Here is a 16,717-nt window from a genome sequence, read left to right as displayed (position 1 = left end):
AGAACAACTAATAATTTTCTTAATGCAATAGGGAAACACTTAAATGCTGATCAAAATGTATCCCAAAATTTTGTTTTTAAACAATATTGCAAAAAAACAACAACAACATGTTAGCGTAAACTGTCAAAAAAAAAGGCTTTGGCTTAAGGTCCACATGATCCACATGATACATTTGTTAGCAGGTAAGAACATTATGAAATTACAAATACAAGTGCTGTATAATTCAAGTGTTGTATGACAAGTACAGCTCCAGATACATGAACATGCATATATATGTATGCATGTTATATAAGCTTAAAACTGTTGCCCTCCCCCTCCCAAAGTTTGCCAGTACATTTTTATGTATATGTATTTCATAACAAAAATGACATTACTTAGCAATTGTTCCCTCAGGCCATTATCTCATTCTGTGTTACCTGTAACTGATACATGTACAATGTACCTGGAATCAGATCCAATATGTTAGATCTTCAAAGTATTAGATACCTGCACACGGGTACATGTACAGACATTTCAACTATTTAAGTAAAGGAAGATGGAAGGTGTATTACAAGTAACATATACCTTTTATAAACTTAAAATTCTGAAATGTAGAACTGTAATGATCACTTAATTACCAGTACATTCAAATACTTTAGTAATGTCTTTCTGTATATGTAAAATCAATGTTTATGCGTTCAGGTTTCTGACTTTAAGCATTGGATGTATACACATAGAATGTACAACATATATTATGGGCTGAATTAGGTTTTAATAAACATAATATCACATCAAAAATGAAATTATGAATATGCTGCTTAATTTAATCTGAAATTAAACTACAATATAAATTAAATGTATCAAATTGAAAATGTTCAAGTAACGATAATTTTTTCAAATGTTTTGTTATATACTTTCATGTGATGAAAACAAAATTACTGGAATTAAACATGTGAAATATATAACTGATTATTCAATACAAAATATAAAGTACCAAAAGATAAATGAAACTTGGCTTGAACAATTTAACTTAGTTAAAGGATTGATAAAGTAAATCTGTCTTAACTTAGTTACAGTGTATAATTAACAAGAATAGAAAGGTTGGAATATAACATCAAACTAAACTTCCAAAACCTTTTAATACTAGTATCTCTTTGAATATAACTGCTAGATAGCCTTATATGTACAATACAGGTAAAAATCATAGGTAGCCTTGGGTACTGCAGTGCCCATTACCTGTAGGAGGATTTTGCTGTTCATCACCTCTTAGGGTGCAGTGCACTACTAGTTTACCTGTAGTTTAAATGAAGTGCACTACTAGTGCACTAGGTGTAAAGGTTAGCTTACACTCAACTGTATTTATTGATAACCATACATCGAATTATTGAATTCCACAATTCATTTATGGATATCAATAATTATTTATTGGTTTCCATAAATGAATTATGGAAATCAAAAGATAATCATTGATATCAATAATTATTTATTGGTTTCCATAAATGAATTATGGAAATCAAAAGATAATCATTGATATCCATAAATGGGGACTTTTTTCCACTTTGGTTGCCATAGATTACTGTCTTTCAAGTAATGATATGCTTTTATATTTATATGGCATTGAACCTATACAATAAAATCATTTATCAGGTAGCGAAAACTTAAATTTGCTGTAAGTTTTACCTCATTTGAACGTCAATTGGATGACTTAGGAGATAGAGTGGCCGGTAATAACATAGAGTAGAATATTTAGTTGTGTGAGACCTAGATATATCGCGAAACGTAACATCTCGGGGAAATTTCCGGCAACACTCGGAATAGATTTCCGAGTGTTGCCGGAAATTTCCCCGAGCTGTTGCGATTGCGTTCGTTCTTACGTGACATGGGAGATTACTCTAATTATCCATGCTAGTTTCGTTTTCAACAAAGACGGAAGTGATTGTCAACCTGTCAACCAGGAACCTGCTTCTCACCAACTCGATCAACAGGGTCGCGGAATATTGTCAACCTACTGTAAATACGGTATAAGTAAACATATTCACCCTCAGAACATACACTGTAGCTAGTTAGGGTTGATACAACGTATTACACGTGCACAGTAACCAAATGCATGTGTGTCATTGTTCAGGTTCGGGTTCCGGTAACCATTGTCATTGTTTAACTATTTCTGTATAAAAAGTATTCATTGCTATACGACTTTGTTTTATTTATGTTTTTGTACACTATAACATCCTGATAAACCAATTAGTAAATCTAAGTGACACATAAACGTAAATAGCAAGCGTATAAAGTCAATTACAGTACGTATACGTTCATGCATGACTACACGATCACGTGTGGGTTTAGCTCAAGGAAATGCTCGTATAAACCTAGACTGGCCACCAGCTCCTACGTCTTTGTTAGAATTGCTCCACTAAATTTTAATACTAGATTATCTCCCCCTAGTTTGAAACTCTAGAATCAGACATATCCTAGTGACCAAAATCATAAAGGTCAATTTTATTTATAATTTTAATATTCTAGAGACAGGGAGCCAGTCTAGTATAAACCAGTCACTTCAGTTTCTTTCAACGGCAATGATGGGAGGTATTGCTGTTCGGTGTGTTTGTTGATTTTACATTTTGATCAAAATTGTTCACAATCTGTAAGCACCCCACCTGATGTTTACTGTACATTATAAGAGACAGAAATTAAATTCTGTAAGAGTTGTTATTGTTATGAACGCTTATTTAATATAAATATATTTACAGATCGGAGGGGACAGACATGATTCCTGTGTGGTTTTACTGTGGCGTTTTCATGACAATTTTACAATCCTGTGCTGGCCATCTCAGATTTAAAACACATTTGAGGGATCAAGCCTTATATGAGCTCTCTGGAAACAAGAAAACTCACAACCTACAGATGACAGTAGAGGACAGTGGGCACGCTGTTAATTGTGGTAAATATATGTGGTGGTTAATTGTTGATAACTCTATATTAAAATGTAAATGTAAGTCCATGGTGCACCATATAATGTATATACTGTAAACACATAGAGGAAAGCCATGTAGTGTATTGATGTAATTTTAAAAAATTGAAAAAAAAAAAAAAAAAAACAAGATTCGTGTGAAATATCCATATGATTATACTAACTACTTGATTCACTATTTAAAAAACATTGTTTTCAATTCCTTTTTTTTTGGTTTGTAATTGGTAAAGTAATAAACCTGTATTGCTCGGTCTATTCTAACATTGTGAAAACAATTACAAAGTTTGTTTATTTTATCTCATAATGTAACCTTTTGTTCTTTTATGTCTTAATTATGAGCAAGGTTATTTTGAAATATATTATAGATCTAGATTTGACTGTTTCTGTCTGATAGTAAACATTCATACATTTTTGATATATTGATGTCATTTTGTTTCAGGACCAATGGCTAATAAGATGGACTTCAGCTGGTCCCCAAAGATCTTACATACAACAACAAACCCCCTAATAGTTAGTTTGGACATGCTGGCTAGTAAGTTATCTCATACACATATACACCGACAAACCACCTTACAGTTATTCTGGATATGCTGGCTTATACATACTTATCTTACATACAAGGACAAATCCCATAACTGTTATTCTGGGCATACTGGCTGGTAGGTTATCTTAAATACATGTACATCGGAAAACCCCCAAATAATTAGTCTGGACATAGGCCCTACTGGCTAGTAGGTTATCTTACATACAATGACAAATCCTCAAATAATTAGTCTGGACATACTGGCTAGTAGGTTATCTTACATACAATGACAAATCCTCAAATAGTTAGACTGGACATACTGGCTAGTAGGATATATCTTACATATCTGGAGCTGTACTTGTCATACAACACTTGAATTATACAACACTTGTATTTGTAATTTCATAATGTTCATCTATATTAAGTTACCTGCTAACAAATATATTATATACATATGTGGATCATGTGGACCTATTATATAAAAGCCAAAGTTTTTTTTACAGTTCACGCTAACATGTTTTTTTGTAATATTGTTTAAAAACAAAATTTTGGGATATATTTCGATCACCATTTAAGTGTTTCCCTATTGCATTAAGAAAATGATTAATGGTTCTTTACCTTAAAAGTATAACTAATGGGGATTTTACCTCTTCTTGTAATTAAAGAAAATCCGCATATAAACTATATTTATTGAATATCTTTATTGTGAAGAAAAATGTAATTAAAAATTTATTATTTTTTTTATGTCAGATTCGCAAAAAAAACCTATACATTTTTGAAAAACATCCACAGGTAGATATTATATATGGGTAGTGTTAGATGCTAATTACAGGTAGGTTAGGCAGAGGAGCCTGGCACAGCATGCTATAAATGGACCCCTGGGGGGTAATTGGGGACTTGACAAAACTATAGCCAGGTGTTAAAACAGGCACACCTTAAAAGTGATCCTCAGCTGATACATATATATAGGTAAGGTGTTATGGAGGTCCATACAAAGTCAAATTCATTTTATTCTCTTTTCACATATTGACATGATGTATAGAGAAAAACATATTTACAATATAATATATACAATTGTTCGTATTTGATACATGGAACTGTTTCACAACAAAATATTTTCATTCTTAATTATCAAGGAGGACAAATCATGTTATTAATTAATCTGATAAAAATACACATTTTCATTAGTTTTTTAACATAAGTCATATTCATTTGTTTGTTAAATTTAATAATATTTGGTCTTGACCAATAGTATTTGTCTATATATAAAATTCTGTGAGCAGATAACGCTGTACATTCAAGTAAATAATGAAATTCATCACCAATTTGTTGATGGTGGTTAGGTGGGGTTTAGGCCCTGGGGCCCAGGTGGCCATGACAACAGGCATGTCCTGAGAGTACCAATTATACATACAGGTACATATACATGTACATAACTTGTTGTGTAGATATTATATGATATACAAAACTTCTGATTCTTGATTCTTGATTATGTACTATGAAATGATTTCATGGTTGAATTAACAGATATTAGTGAAGTAACAATACATTGAATTTAAAAATATTTTTGTCTGATAAAATAATAAATATTAAAATATATGTACATATACAGTGTACCTGAGAAAAAAACCTACAAACAGTCATCAAGGCCTAAGGTAGAATTAATCATTAATATAAAATGTATATTAATCACATCTAAAAAAATTAATGAATAGCATCAAAATTTTGAAATCAGGAAGATAAACCTTAATTTTACACTATAATGAAACCTTTTTTAAAAACATAAATGATAAAAAAACTCACTATAAATCCAATTGATAGAGTTTTAATTCCTCTTGTGCAATATATCATATAAGAACCGCAGCCAGTTTTATTTGGAGTTAATATAAGATAAAATTTCATCAGCATTTAAATATACCTGGTAAAGTCAGGATGACAGATATAAAGCAGTCAATTTACACAGGTCTGTATATGTAACAGGTAAACTGTATCTAACACAGGTGTCCAGTGGCACAGTCCATTACCTGTGTAGGGGATTTGTAGTCACACCTGACTGGACGTAGTGCACTACTAGTTTAAACGTAGTGCACTAGGAGTGCACTAGGGTGAAAGGTTAGCTTACACTCAACTCTACAAGGACAAATCCCCTAACAGTCATTCTGAACATGGTGGCTTGTAAGTTATCTTAACAGTTAGTCTGGACATACTGGTTAGTAGGTTAACACTATTTGTATACTGTATTATATTTGTATGATTAATAAAATCTTTGTAACATGTTATTTTACATCCATTGCCTGAAAGAGTTTGTTTATTTAAAGTCAATTAATCATTTGTGTGTTAATCCCGTAAGTCATCTTCATGCTGAAATCTCCCTGTATTTTTTGCGTCCGTGGTACGTCTGTCAGTTGTTCTTCTTTTGTTCATCCATCCGTGTGTCCGTAAACAATCCTTTCACTATTTCTTGAAAAGTACTGAAGAGATATTTCTCACACTTCATGTGAAGGTTCTCCTTTGTCCCTAGTTGTTCCATTTCAATTTAGAAATTGAGAATTTATAATTGAACTTTGTTGTTATCACTATTTCTTGAAAAGTACTGGAGGGATACACATCAAACTGCATGTGTAAGTTCCCCTTGGTCCTTTGTTGTGCCAATCTTAGTCTAGATTTTTCTTGTCAGAAAAAAAAAAAAAAAAAAAATGGCTGACAGGCTTCCATCATGGATTTTGAGAATTGAAGTTTGTTCTTTCAAAAAAGCAGGGATATTTGTTAAATGTGATGAGTAGGTTCTCTTTGGTACTTAGTAATGCCATTTCGATCAGGCAAAAAAAAAAAAAAAATGGCTGACATGCGGCCATCTTGGATTTTGTGAATTGTCCTGCAGGAATATTCCTCAAACTTCATGTCTAGTTTCATCTTGGTCCCTAGTTGTGCCAATTGAATTAAGAATTTGATCAGAAAAAACAAATTGGCCGACAGCTGGTCATCTTTGATTTTGATAATTGAAAATTCAACCTACATGTGTAGGCTCCCCTTGGTACCTAGAGGTCTCAAGTTAAGTTCAAATTTTCACCTGGAAAAGAAAATGGCCGACTTTTGGTCATCTTGGATTTCAAGAATTGAAGTTTGTTATCTCTATTTCTTGAAAAGTACCAGAAGGATATTTCTCAAAGGTGATGAGTAGGTCCCCACTAGTCCCCAGTTATGCCAATTTAATTTAGGTTTTTATCATGAAAACAAAGTGGCTGACAGGCGGCCATCTTTGATTTTGAGAATTGAATTTTTTTATCGCCTTATTCTCGAAAAGAAGTGAAGGGATGTTTCTTAAACACGTGCACATGTACGTTCCACTTGTTCTTGTTATCAGATTATTTAGAGGAAAAGAGGAAGTGAAAAGGAGAGAGATCAGTCAGACATAAAACTTATAAAGATCATTTAATGGTGGGCGCTATGATCCCTTTAATATCTCTTGTTCAAATTGTTTGTTGATTTTTTGAGCATCTTTATGCAATGTTTAGCTGATTTACTTCCTAAATAAAGGAATAAAAGCATTGAAATGGCCAAGAATGGCTTAATTGAGGCGACAAATGAAACGGAAAGAAAATAAATTGATACATCTTCTACACTGGTCGCTCATAATCACAGTTATTTGGGTTTTACTACACAACAAATTAAAATAAGGATATCAGAAGCCAAACCCGATGAGAGAGAGAGAAAAAGAATGTTCAGAATATTTAAAGTCCTAACAGATTGCCTAAAATTCTTGTAATATTCCACCGGAAAACAAGTGCTCATGGCAGAGACGATGTCCATTGATGTCATGGAACAGAGTGTAGGACAAAAGCCCCCCCCCCCCCCCCCCCCCTCCGGACATTAGCCCCCCCCCCCCCCCCCCCCCGGACATTAGCCCCCCGGACAAAAGCCCCTTCATTATAAATTTAGCTGGTATACTTTATATAAATCTGTACTTTTGGAAAACAGAAACTGTATATATATTGTTGTTTTTATCTCTGAAATTTGGAGAATAATTGTGTGGAAAATGAAGGTCCTTGGTTCACTGTCAGAGTAGCATTATATGTCTGTGGTTAAACATCATAATTTATTTTTTCAAACTTTATATTATTAAGTAAGCTGAACATTTCAGGAAAGCTTATCATTTAAAACAAAATGTCTTGAAGTTTGTACAATAAATTATGATGTTTTTCCACAAACTTACTCACGTTTTCTGTCATATATGTTGCATACTTCAATTAATGAATACAAAAACATGGTGTAGATTTCATAGTTTTTAATTTGTTATTATTCATTAAAATCACACACAGCCATATAACTAACACATGATATCAAACTGTATAATGAGATATCTTTCATGTACAAAACAGTTCACGCGCTTTATATCTCAAATGTCTTTGGTATCACGTTTCACGACAGCACAACATAGCTTGACATAGTCTGCAAGCAATGTGGCTACAACACATTAAGGTTCATTCACTTAATATCTTAAAAGTCTTTGGTACCACGATTCATGAATAGCACACTAGTCTGTGAGCAGTGTTGCTATAACACAATAACGTTTAAGCGCGTTCTTTAAACCGTATACTGTGTCCCACACCAAGAAGGAAATCCTCAACGTTTCTCCTACCGGAAGCAATGTCCGAACACAAATTTCGAAGTCTCACTTGTAGATCTCTCGTTGCACATTTCACACGTTTGGTAGGGGGAGCACCACGGGAGTCTGCTAGCAATGCTGCTGCCACCAGCGCATGGTCCTTCCTAAGACAATCTATAGCCGTCCACACAGATGGGTGGGTGTGTCCGATCAGCTGCTGGAACCCAAAATTCCAGCTCTCACATAGGTTGTTAAACCAAGTGTCTGAACGACAAAGGTGTTGCAGTCCTTGCTCTGACTGCAAGTCTGTGAGAAAATGAATAGGTTACCGGTATCTTGACTTTCATCCCGTTAATCTGTAATAGAGGTCGGGGGACTGGAATTAAAAAACCAAACTATTTTAGATAAAAAAAAAGGAGAAAAAAATGTGAAAGAGATTCTGTCCTGACATATATGTACAGGTACCTGGTATTCACATCTGACGAGATATGTATTGTGTTACAGCTGTTGATTTGGACTCGGGAACTGTCATTCTCAACGTAACAGACAAAGTGGCTCCGGACACTCCTATCTTTAAGATTAATCAGACAGGAGGCTGCCAGAGTCTGCAGAAATTTGGCTTCAAAAGTCTTAACTGCCCTGTTAAGGCAAACGGTAAGGGGTCACACTTGATAAACATTTACAAAGTATATTCTTCTTAACAAATCTCTTGACAGAATCTTATAGTCTCGAGAGCATGGCAATATCACAGGCCACAGTTTAAAATTCCCGATTGCTGCCTGTATTGGAGGAAAGACATGTATTCGTTTGACACCCGAGAAAGGTCAGGAATATAAAATACCTCCGTGTCCCCTACTGTTTATACAAGGAATTATTAAACTGTAAAAGAATGTCTGAATGATCATCAGAGAAATTAAAACAAATGCTTTTTTGAATTTTCCACCTGGAATTGCCATATCTACCCGTTTGGCCTAGTTTTGTGGGACGCTATGAACCAACTGCGGAGGTAAACAAAAACAAAAACATTTTCTACAAAGCACGCACTACATGTATCGTCACATCGATTCAACTGATGTTTTTTTATAAACAACTTTTTATTTTGACTATTTATTAATGCCATCTGTACACCACCTAAGATGTTTTCTAATTAATTAAAACAGGCCTTTGACGAATTACTTATCGAACGATGGGATCACAAACATAATGCTATTTTTGTCGTTTATGTACTAAACTTTAGCTTAACGATATTTTTGTCGTTTATGTACTAAACTTTAGCTTATGTACCTGTTCCATGTTCATTGTCTTTATGTGATCGTTTGTAATTTACTTGTGTCTTGATAAATGCATAGATTGCCTCAAAAATCGACAATATACTTGTCTATACTGTCGTAATTACTACCTGACCAATTATATAGAATGTATATATATGTATGTGTATACTTTCCTAATTCTTTATAACGTTATGTATTTAACATATATTGCGTTTTTATTTTACACAGGAAATTCATGAGTTTATGTCTTACATTATCTTCTAGCTTGGTGAAAACAGACCTATATATAACATGAAAATTGCTATCTTAGTTAAATTTCTAGTATTCCTTATGTGGAATTTCAAATAGATATTGATTGTTGTTTTCTCAGATTTAATAAAGACGTCCCTTACGAAAACAGATATCCCTACTCTTCCTGAGGTAAGATCTTATAGCTTGTTTTCCAATCCTACTGATAGATGTAATTATATTGTGATGTAGTGTGTAAGTGTATTTGAATAAGATATTGTTCAAACTAAGGTAAAAATTCTCATTTATTATCAGTTTTTCAGACAATATCGTATGCCTACATTTTTCATATGGAAAAGTCAGGAAATTTTGTAAGGTAATTTGTGACCACTTACTTCGACATGCTGTTAATTCGAAATTACTATGTCGTTACTATGTCGTTACTATGTAGTATCTGGTATATCTACCTACAGGGTGAGTTCATCATCACGATCGTCGTCTACAATGAGACAAAACAGATGTTCCTATGCCTGAAAGCTGACGTCAAAATCCAAACATGACCTGCAATGGATTTGACCGAGCGCAATTCTGCGTACATGTCTGAAAAACTGTAAACAATTAGTTATGTTAAACACTGTTAAAACAAACCTCGAAGAAACGGTCTGTGATATTATGAGTATGTCTGTTTATCGGTTTAATAATCGATAAAGCACGGTTCAGATAAAAGATTTTGAACAAGCTAAGGGACAAATTTTGCTTTGGTATTAAGGGTGGATAGTTCATGCTTAATTTTAATTTATCCGCGCCTTACTATACAGTGCACCTTACAATTTGATATGGTACACCGTTCAGGACATTCCCTAAGCATCAGATGTAGGTTTCCTGTTTATGGTTGCTAAGTGACTGACGTACTACAGCCAATAAGTGCCTTGGAAGTGTTACTCTGGGTCCTTGCAGTACATTACCTGTTGTGAATGGTGTCGTTTTATCTAGGTTAAATATTGACATACTGCAACAAAGTTTTAGCGATTTACACGATATTATATGTAGCCGTAGCCCCACTACTAGTGCCAGAGCTCGCCTCACAGATGTTAACATAAAAGAGTTACAGGGGACTATCTACAGGTATTTAAACAAGGCAATTTCACGAGCTATTTCAGTTATACGCTATAAGTTAAAATACAGATATTTCTTTCTGCATTCTGCTAGTTTATACCTGGAAGGTCAAACATACATACACTTTTTTCATCAATTTTGTTTAGATTTTTTTTGTATTATTATTACAGTATAAAATTGAACAATCAGTATGCTAACGAAATCTGCAAAGCATTTAAAGACGTTTTTATCTATATACATATACTTAGTATTTTGATTTTGTAAAATTCTGCTATAAGATTAGGAAGATTTTTTTTCTGTGGAATTCATCCACATTAAACAATTAATACATCATCAAGATATTAAATATATTGTTATTGATATTAATGTTCTTGTAAACGCCATGTCTTCCTTTTCCACATGGATAAACAACCGTGAACACATTCTGTATCGTGCTTTACTGGTTTACTTTCATTGTCTGTGACATCTTAGGATATTCCACAATAAAAGTAGGATACATGTATAATAACCTAGATTTACCTTCACATTTATTTTGATGAAGTAGATCTTTACTATATTATTTGTTATTGAGGTGTATGTTCGAGTGTTATTGAATGACATATTGTTGTGATGTTATGTTCGAGTGTTATTGGATGACATATTGTTGTGATGTATCAACTAGATAACCACCCTTTCTTTATATTATCATTATATTAGTTTAATGCTTTTTAGATGTGATAACGATCTCGTGTGTAACTTGATTGCGTGTTTATATATATATCGTATGATAGACTACCTACAATGTAAACAGCAGGGACAACTGTATAATCTTTATGAATACATTCACGAATGATTAACTTTCCATTTTTAGATAGTAACATCCTTTCCACCCTATCTACGGTGTTCACATGTTCCAGTTGATTCGATGTTTAATGGCATGTTTCCATTATCACGATTACCGTGACAGATGCCGACGACTAACAGAAAATAACAACACAAGGTTTCGAGGGATGCAAGTTGATGAAGACCATGGGAAAGTTCTGTGGTCGACATCTTTGTCTCATTTGGAAATATTCTATTTCCTTTTGCGATACGACATTATACATGTTTGATGCTCATTGATGTGCCTTGTGGTTCCGTCGTCACCATCCTAGTTCTGTTTTCGTTGAGACTCTGACGTAGACCGGATTTGACGTAGATTTGTATGGCGGGTGTCGTCGTGACCTAGATTTGTATGGTGGGTGTCTCCGTGACCTAGATTTGTATGGGGGTGTCGTCGTGACCTACAGTTGTAAGGTGGGTGTCGTTGTGACCTACATTTGTATGGTGGGTGTAGTCGTGACCTAGATTTGTATGGCGGGTGTTGTCGTTACCTAGATTTGTACAGTTGGTGTAGTCGTGACCTAGATTTATATTGCGGGTGTCGATGAAGCAGAAGACGCTTACTCTCACGAAGCACCTGGTCTTATTTTCCTTGTGCTTTTCCAATGGTCTCCATGCAAAAGCTACATATCTTCATATTTTGCCCTTTTTATCGATTTTGAGTTTGTGGTCTGGTTTGGTAGCGTTCGGGTGTTATTGTCATTATACCCTGGTTGTAACTTATGATGAAGATATGTTGTTGACTGTTTTATTTTTTTGTATACAAATGTACAAGTATGTGTATGAGTGACTAGGCTGTCACCATTCACTGTGATATAATCACTTATATTTAAAATATGGTACCTGTGTTATATTTCATTGGATTCCGAGATCAACTTGGTTTAACGTAATGTGTTTACAGGAGGGGGATTTGTTTGTTTCTTGTTACTGCAATTGTATTGAAGGCTTTGTTATGTATGGCGTGAATTACTCGTGGACAATGTACATATAAATATATAATGTATGATAAACGGAATCTCGAGCACATTTCTGATGTATCTTTAATTTGCGAATCTAGATAAATACACTTATAGATATACTGTTGAAATCCTCTTTGTATTTTTCTGTTGCCATAATTCATATGTGATATTTAACATAGTGGTATGGAAATTACTATTAAATCAATAAACTTCATGGTTAAGTGAACATTCAGTTTGTTGCAGTATAACCATGCTTCACAAGTGATAAAAGAAGTTGGCTAGCATATAAATATACTTGGAACATTACAAGTGAAAAAAGATTTTCTGTTGTACAAACTTAATTATGCAGACGAACCAAAAAGGTTCAGAGCCATTAACACAATTTTAGTACCTCTATCTATTTTGTATACTTCTGGTAAATATATAGAAATCCTATCAGAACCTATATGTATATGAATTCCTTTCTATTATGTTGTACCGGTTCAAACTCAAAGCTTCAAAATCAAACTGTACACATCGAGATTCAATAAATATGAATAAAACTCTTATTTTTTTGTTTATACAATTTGTTGAGTGTTTTCTTTGCAATTATAATTGTAATACCTTACAAAGTATGGCGATATCATAAGTAAATACTCAGTAATACTGACTCAGTAATCAGATGTAATCAGATAAGGTATATGGATTTAAAGGCATGTACTTTGTACCTATAAACACATGCCTACCTATAAACACATGCCTACCTATAAACACATGTCTACCTATAAACACATGCTTACCTATAAACACATGCCTACCTATAAACACATGCCTACCTATAAACACATGCCTACCTATAAACACATGTCTACCTATAAACACATGCTTACCTATAAACACATGCCTACCTATAAACACATGCTTACCTATAAACACATGCTTACCTATAAACACATGCTTACCTATAAACACATGTCTACCTATAAACACATGATTACCTATAAACACATGCCTACCTATAAACACATGATTACCTATAAACACGTGGTTACCTATAAACACATGATTACCTATAAACACATGTTTACCTATAAACACATGTCTACCTATAAACACATGCTTACCTATACACACATGCTTACCTATAAACACATGTCTACCTATAAACACATGCTTACCTGTAAACACATGCATATCTATAAACACATGCTTACCTATACACACATGATTACCTTTAAACACATGCTTACCTATAAACACATGTCTACCTATAAACACATGCTTACCTGTAAACACATGCATATCTATAAACACATGCTTACCTATAAACACATGATTACCAATAAACACATGATTACCTATAAACACATGTTTGCCTATAAACACATGTCTACCTATAAACACATGCTTACCTATACACACATGATTACCTTTAAACACATGCTTACCTATAAACACATGCCTACCTATAAACACATGCCTACCTATAAACACATGCCTACCTATAAACACATGTCTACCTATAAACACATGCCTACCTATAAACACATGCTTACCTATAAACACATGATTACCTATAAACACATGATTACCTATAAACACATGCTTACCTATAAACACATGTCTACCTATAAACACATGCTTACCTACATGTATAAACACATGCCTACCTATAAACACGAGCCTACCTATAAACACATGATTACCTATAAACACATGCCTACCTATAAACACATGTCTACCTATAAACACATGCTTACCTATAAACACATGCTTACCTATAAACACATGTCTACCTATAAACACATGCTTACCTGTAAACACATGCATATCTATAAACACATGCTTACCTATACACACATGATTACCTTTAAACACATGCTTACCTATAAACACATGTCTACCTATAAACACATGCTTACCTGTAAACACATGCATATCTATAAACACATGCTTACCTATAAACACATGATTACCAATAAACACATGATTACCTATAAACACATGTTTGCCTATAAACACATGTCTACCTATAAACACATGCTTACCTATACACACATGATTACCTTTAAACACATGCTTACCTATAAACACATGCCTACCTATAAACACATGCCTACCTATAAACACATGCCTACCTATAAACACATGTCTACCTATAAACACATGCCTACCTATAAACACATGATTACCTATAAACACATGATTACCTATAAACACATGCTTACCTATAAACACATGTCTACCTATAAACACATGCTTACCTATAAACACATGCCTACCTATAAACACATGATTACCTATAAACACATGCCTACCTATAAACACGCCTACCTATAAACACACGCCCACCTATAAACACATGCCTACCTATAAACACACGCCCACCTATAAACACATGCCCACCTGTAAACACACGCCCACCTATAAACACATGCCCACCTATAAACACATGCCTACCTATAAACACATGTCTACCTATAAACACATGGCTACCTATAAACACATGATTACCTATAAACATATGCTTACCTATAAACACATGCCTACCTATAAACACGTCTACCTATAAACACACGCCCACCTACAAACACATGCCTACCTATAAACACGTCTACCTATAAACACATGCCTACCTATAAACACATGCCTACCTATAAACACGCCTACCTATAAACACACGCCCACCTATAAACACATGCCTACCTATAAACACATGCCTACCTATAAACACATGTCTACCTATAAACACATGCTTACCTATAAACACATGCCTACCTATAAACACATGTTTACCTATAAACACATGCTTACCTATAAACACATGCTTACCTATAAACACATGTCTACCTATAAACACATGATTACCTATAAACACATGCCTACCTATAAACACATGATTACCTATAAACACGTGGTTACCTATAAACACATGATTACCTATAAACACATGTTTACCTATAAACACATGTCTACCTATAAACACATGCTTACCTATACACACATGCTTACCTATAAACACATGTCTACCTATAAACACATGCTTACCTGTAAACACATGCATATCTATAAACACATGCTTACCTATACACACATGATTACCTTTAAACACATGCTTACCTATAAACACATGTCTACCTATAAACACATGCTTACCTGTAAACACATGCATATCTATAAACACATGCTTACCTATAAACACATGATTACCAATAAACACATGATTACCTATGAACACATGTTTGCCTATAAACACATGTCTACCTATAAACACATGCTTACCTATACACACATGATTACCTTTAAACACATGCTTACCTATAAACACATGCCTACCTATAAACACATGCCTACCTACATGTATAAACACATGCCTACCTATAAACACATGTCTACCTATAAACACATGCCTACCTATAAACACATGCTTACCTATAAACACATGATTACCTATAAACACATGATTACCTATAAACACATGCTTACCTATAAACACATGTCTACCTATAAACACATGCTTACCTACATGTATAAACACATGCCTACCTATAAACACGAGCCTACCTATAAACACATGATTACCTATAAACACATGCCTACCTATAAACACATGTCTACCTATAAACACATGCTTACCTATACACACATGCTTACCTATAAACACATGTCTACCTATAAACACATGCTTACCTGTAAACACATGCATATCTATAAACACATGCTTACCTATACACACATGATTACCTTTAAACACATGCTTACCTATAAACACATGTCTACCTATAAACACATGCTTACCTGTAAACACATGCATATCTATAAACACATGCTTACCTATAAACACATGATTACCAATAAACACATGATTACCTATAAACACATGTTTGCCTATAAACACATGTCTACCTATAAACACATGCTTACCTATACACACATGATTACCTTTAAATACATGCTTACCTATAAACACATGCCTACCTATAAACACATGCCTACCTACATGTATAAACACATGCCTACCTATAAACACATGTCTACCTATAAACACATGCCTACCTATAAACACATGATTACCTATAAACACATGATTACCTATAAACACATGCTTACCTATAAACACATGTCTACCTATAAACACATGCTTACCTACATGTATAAACACATGCCTACCTATAAACACATGATTACCTATAAACACATGCCTACCTATAAACACGCCTACCTATA

At 33.9% G+C, this 16,717-nt stretch overlaps 1 protein-coding gene across 3 annotated transcripts; it reads left to right on the top strand.

Moving 5' to 3' along the window:
• Nucleotides 1–1,881: 1,881 nt before the first annotated feature.
• On the top strand, nucleotides 1,882–13,076 carry LOC117337134. Of its 3 annotated transcripts, none has more exons than XM_033897959.1 (6): nucleotides 1,882–1,998; nucleotides 2,727–2,917; nucleotides 3,387–3,479; nucleotides 8,581–8,730; nucleotides 9,718–9,767; nucleotides 10,049–13,076. In XM_033897959.1, the coding sequence occupies exons 2-6, from the start codon at nucleotides 2,743–2,745 to the stop codon at nucleotides 10,133–10,135; spliced, it is 555 nt and encodes a 184-aa protein (XP_033753850.1). In that variant the 5' UTR covers nucleotides 1,882–1,998; nucleotides 2,727–2,742; the 3' UTR covers nucleotides 10,136–13,076. The 3 variants fall into 3 exon arrangements, with proteins under 3 accessions (XP_033753850.1, XP_033753851.1, XP_033753849.1); XM_033897960.1 differs by having other exon boundaries at nucleotides 1,894–1,989; XM_033897958.1 differs by lacking the exon at nucleotides 1,882–1,998 and adding an exon at nucleotides 2,541–2,575.
• The last annotated feature ends 3,641 nt before the right edge of the window (nucleotides 13,077–16,717 follow it).

The sequence above is a fragment of the Pecten maximus genome, chromosome 11 (assembly GCF_902652985.1).
Source record: "Pecten maximus chromosome 11, xPecMax1.1, whole genome shotgun sequence".
NCBI lineage: Eukaryota > Metazoa > Mollusca > Bivalvia > Pectinida > Pectinidae > Pecten > Pecten maximus.
Note: the sequence above shows the minus strand (reverse complement) of the source record. Positions and strands in the feature narration are given on the sequence as shown.

What these genes read in the sequence shown, in the direction of transcription:
- LOC117337134 (XM_033897958.1), top strand. Translation starts at nt 2,553, where the DNA reads ATGATGGGAGGTATTGCTGTTCG. An exon ending in ATGGGAGGTATTGCTGTTCG is followed by an intron (nt 2,576 to 2,726) that starts GTGTGTTTGTTG and finishes ATATATTTACAG; the next exon opens with ATCGGAGGGGACAGACATGA. An exon ending in TGGGCACGCTGTTAATTGTG is followed by an intron (nt 2,918 to 3,386) that starts GTAAATATATGT and finishes ATTTTGTTTCAG; the next exon opens with GACCAATGGCTAATAAGATG.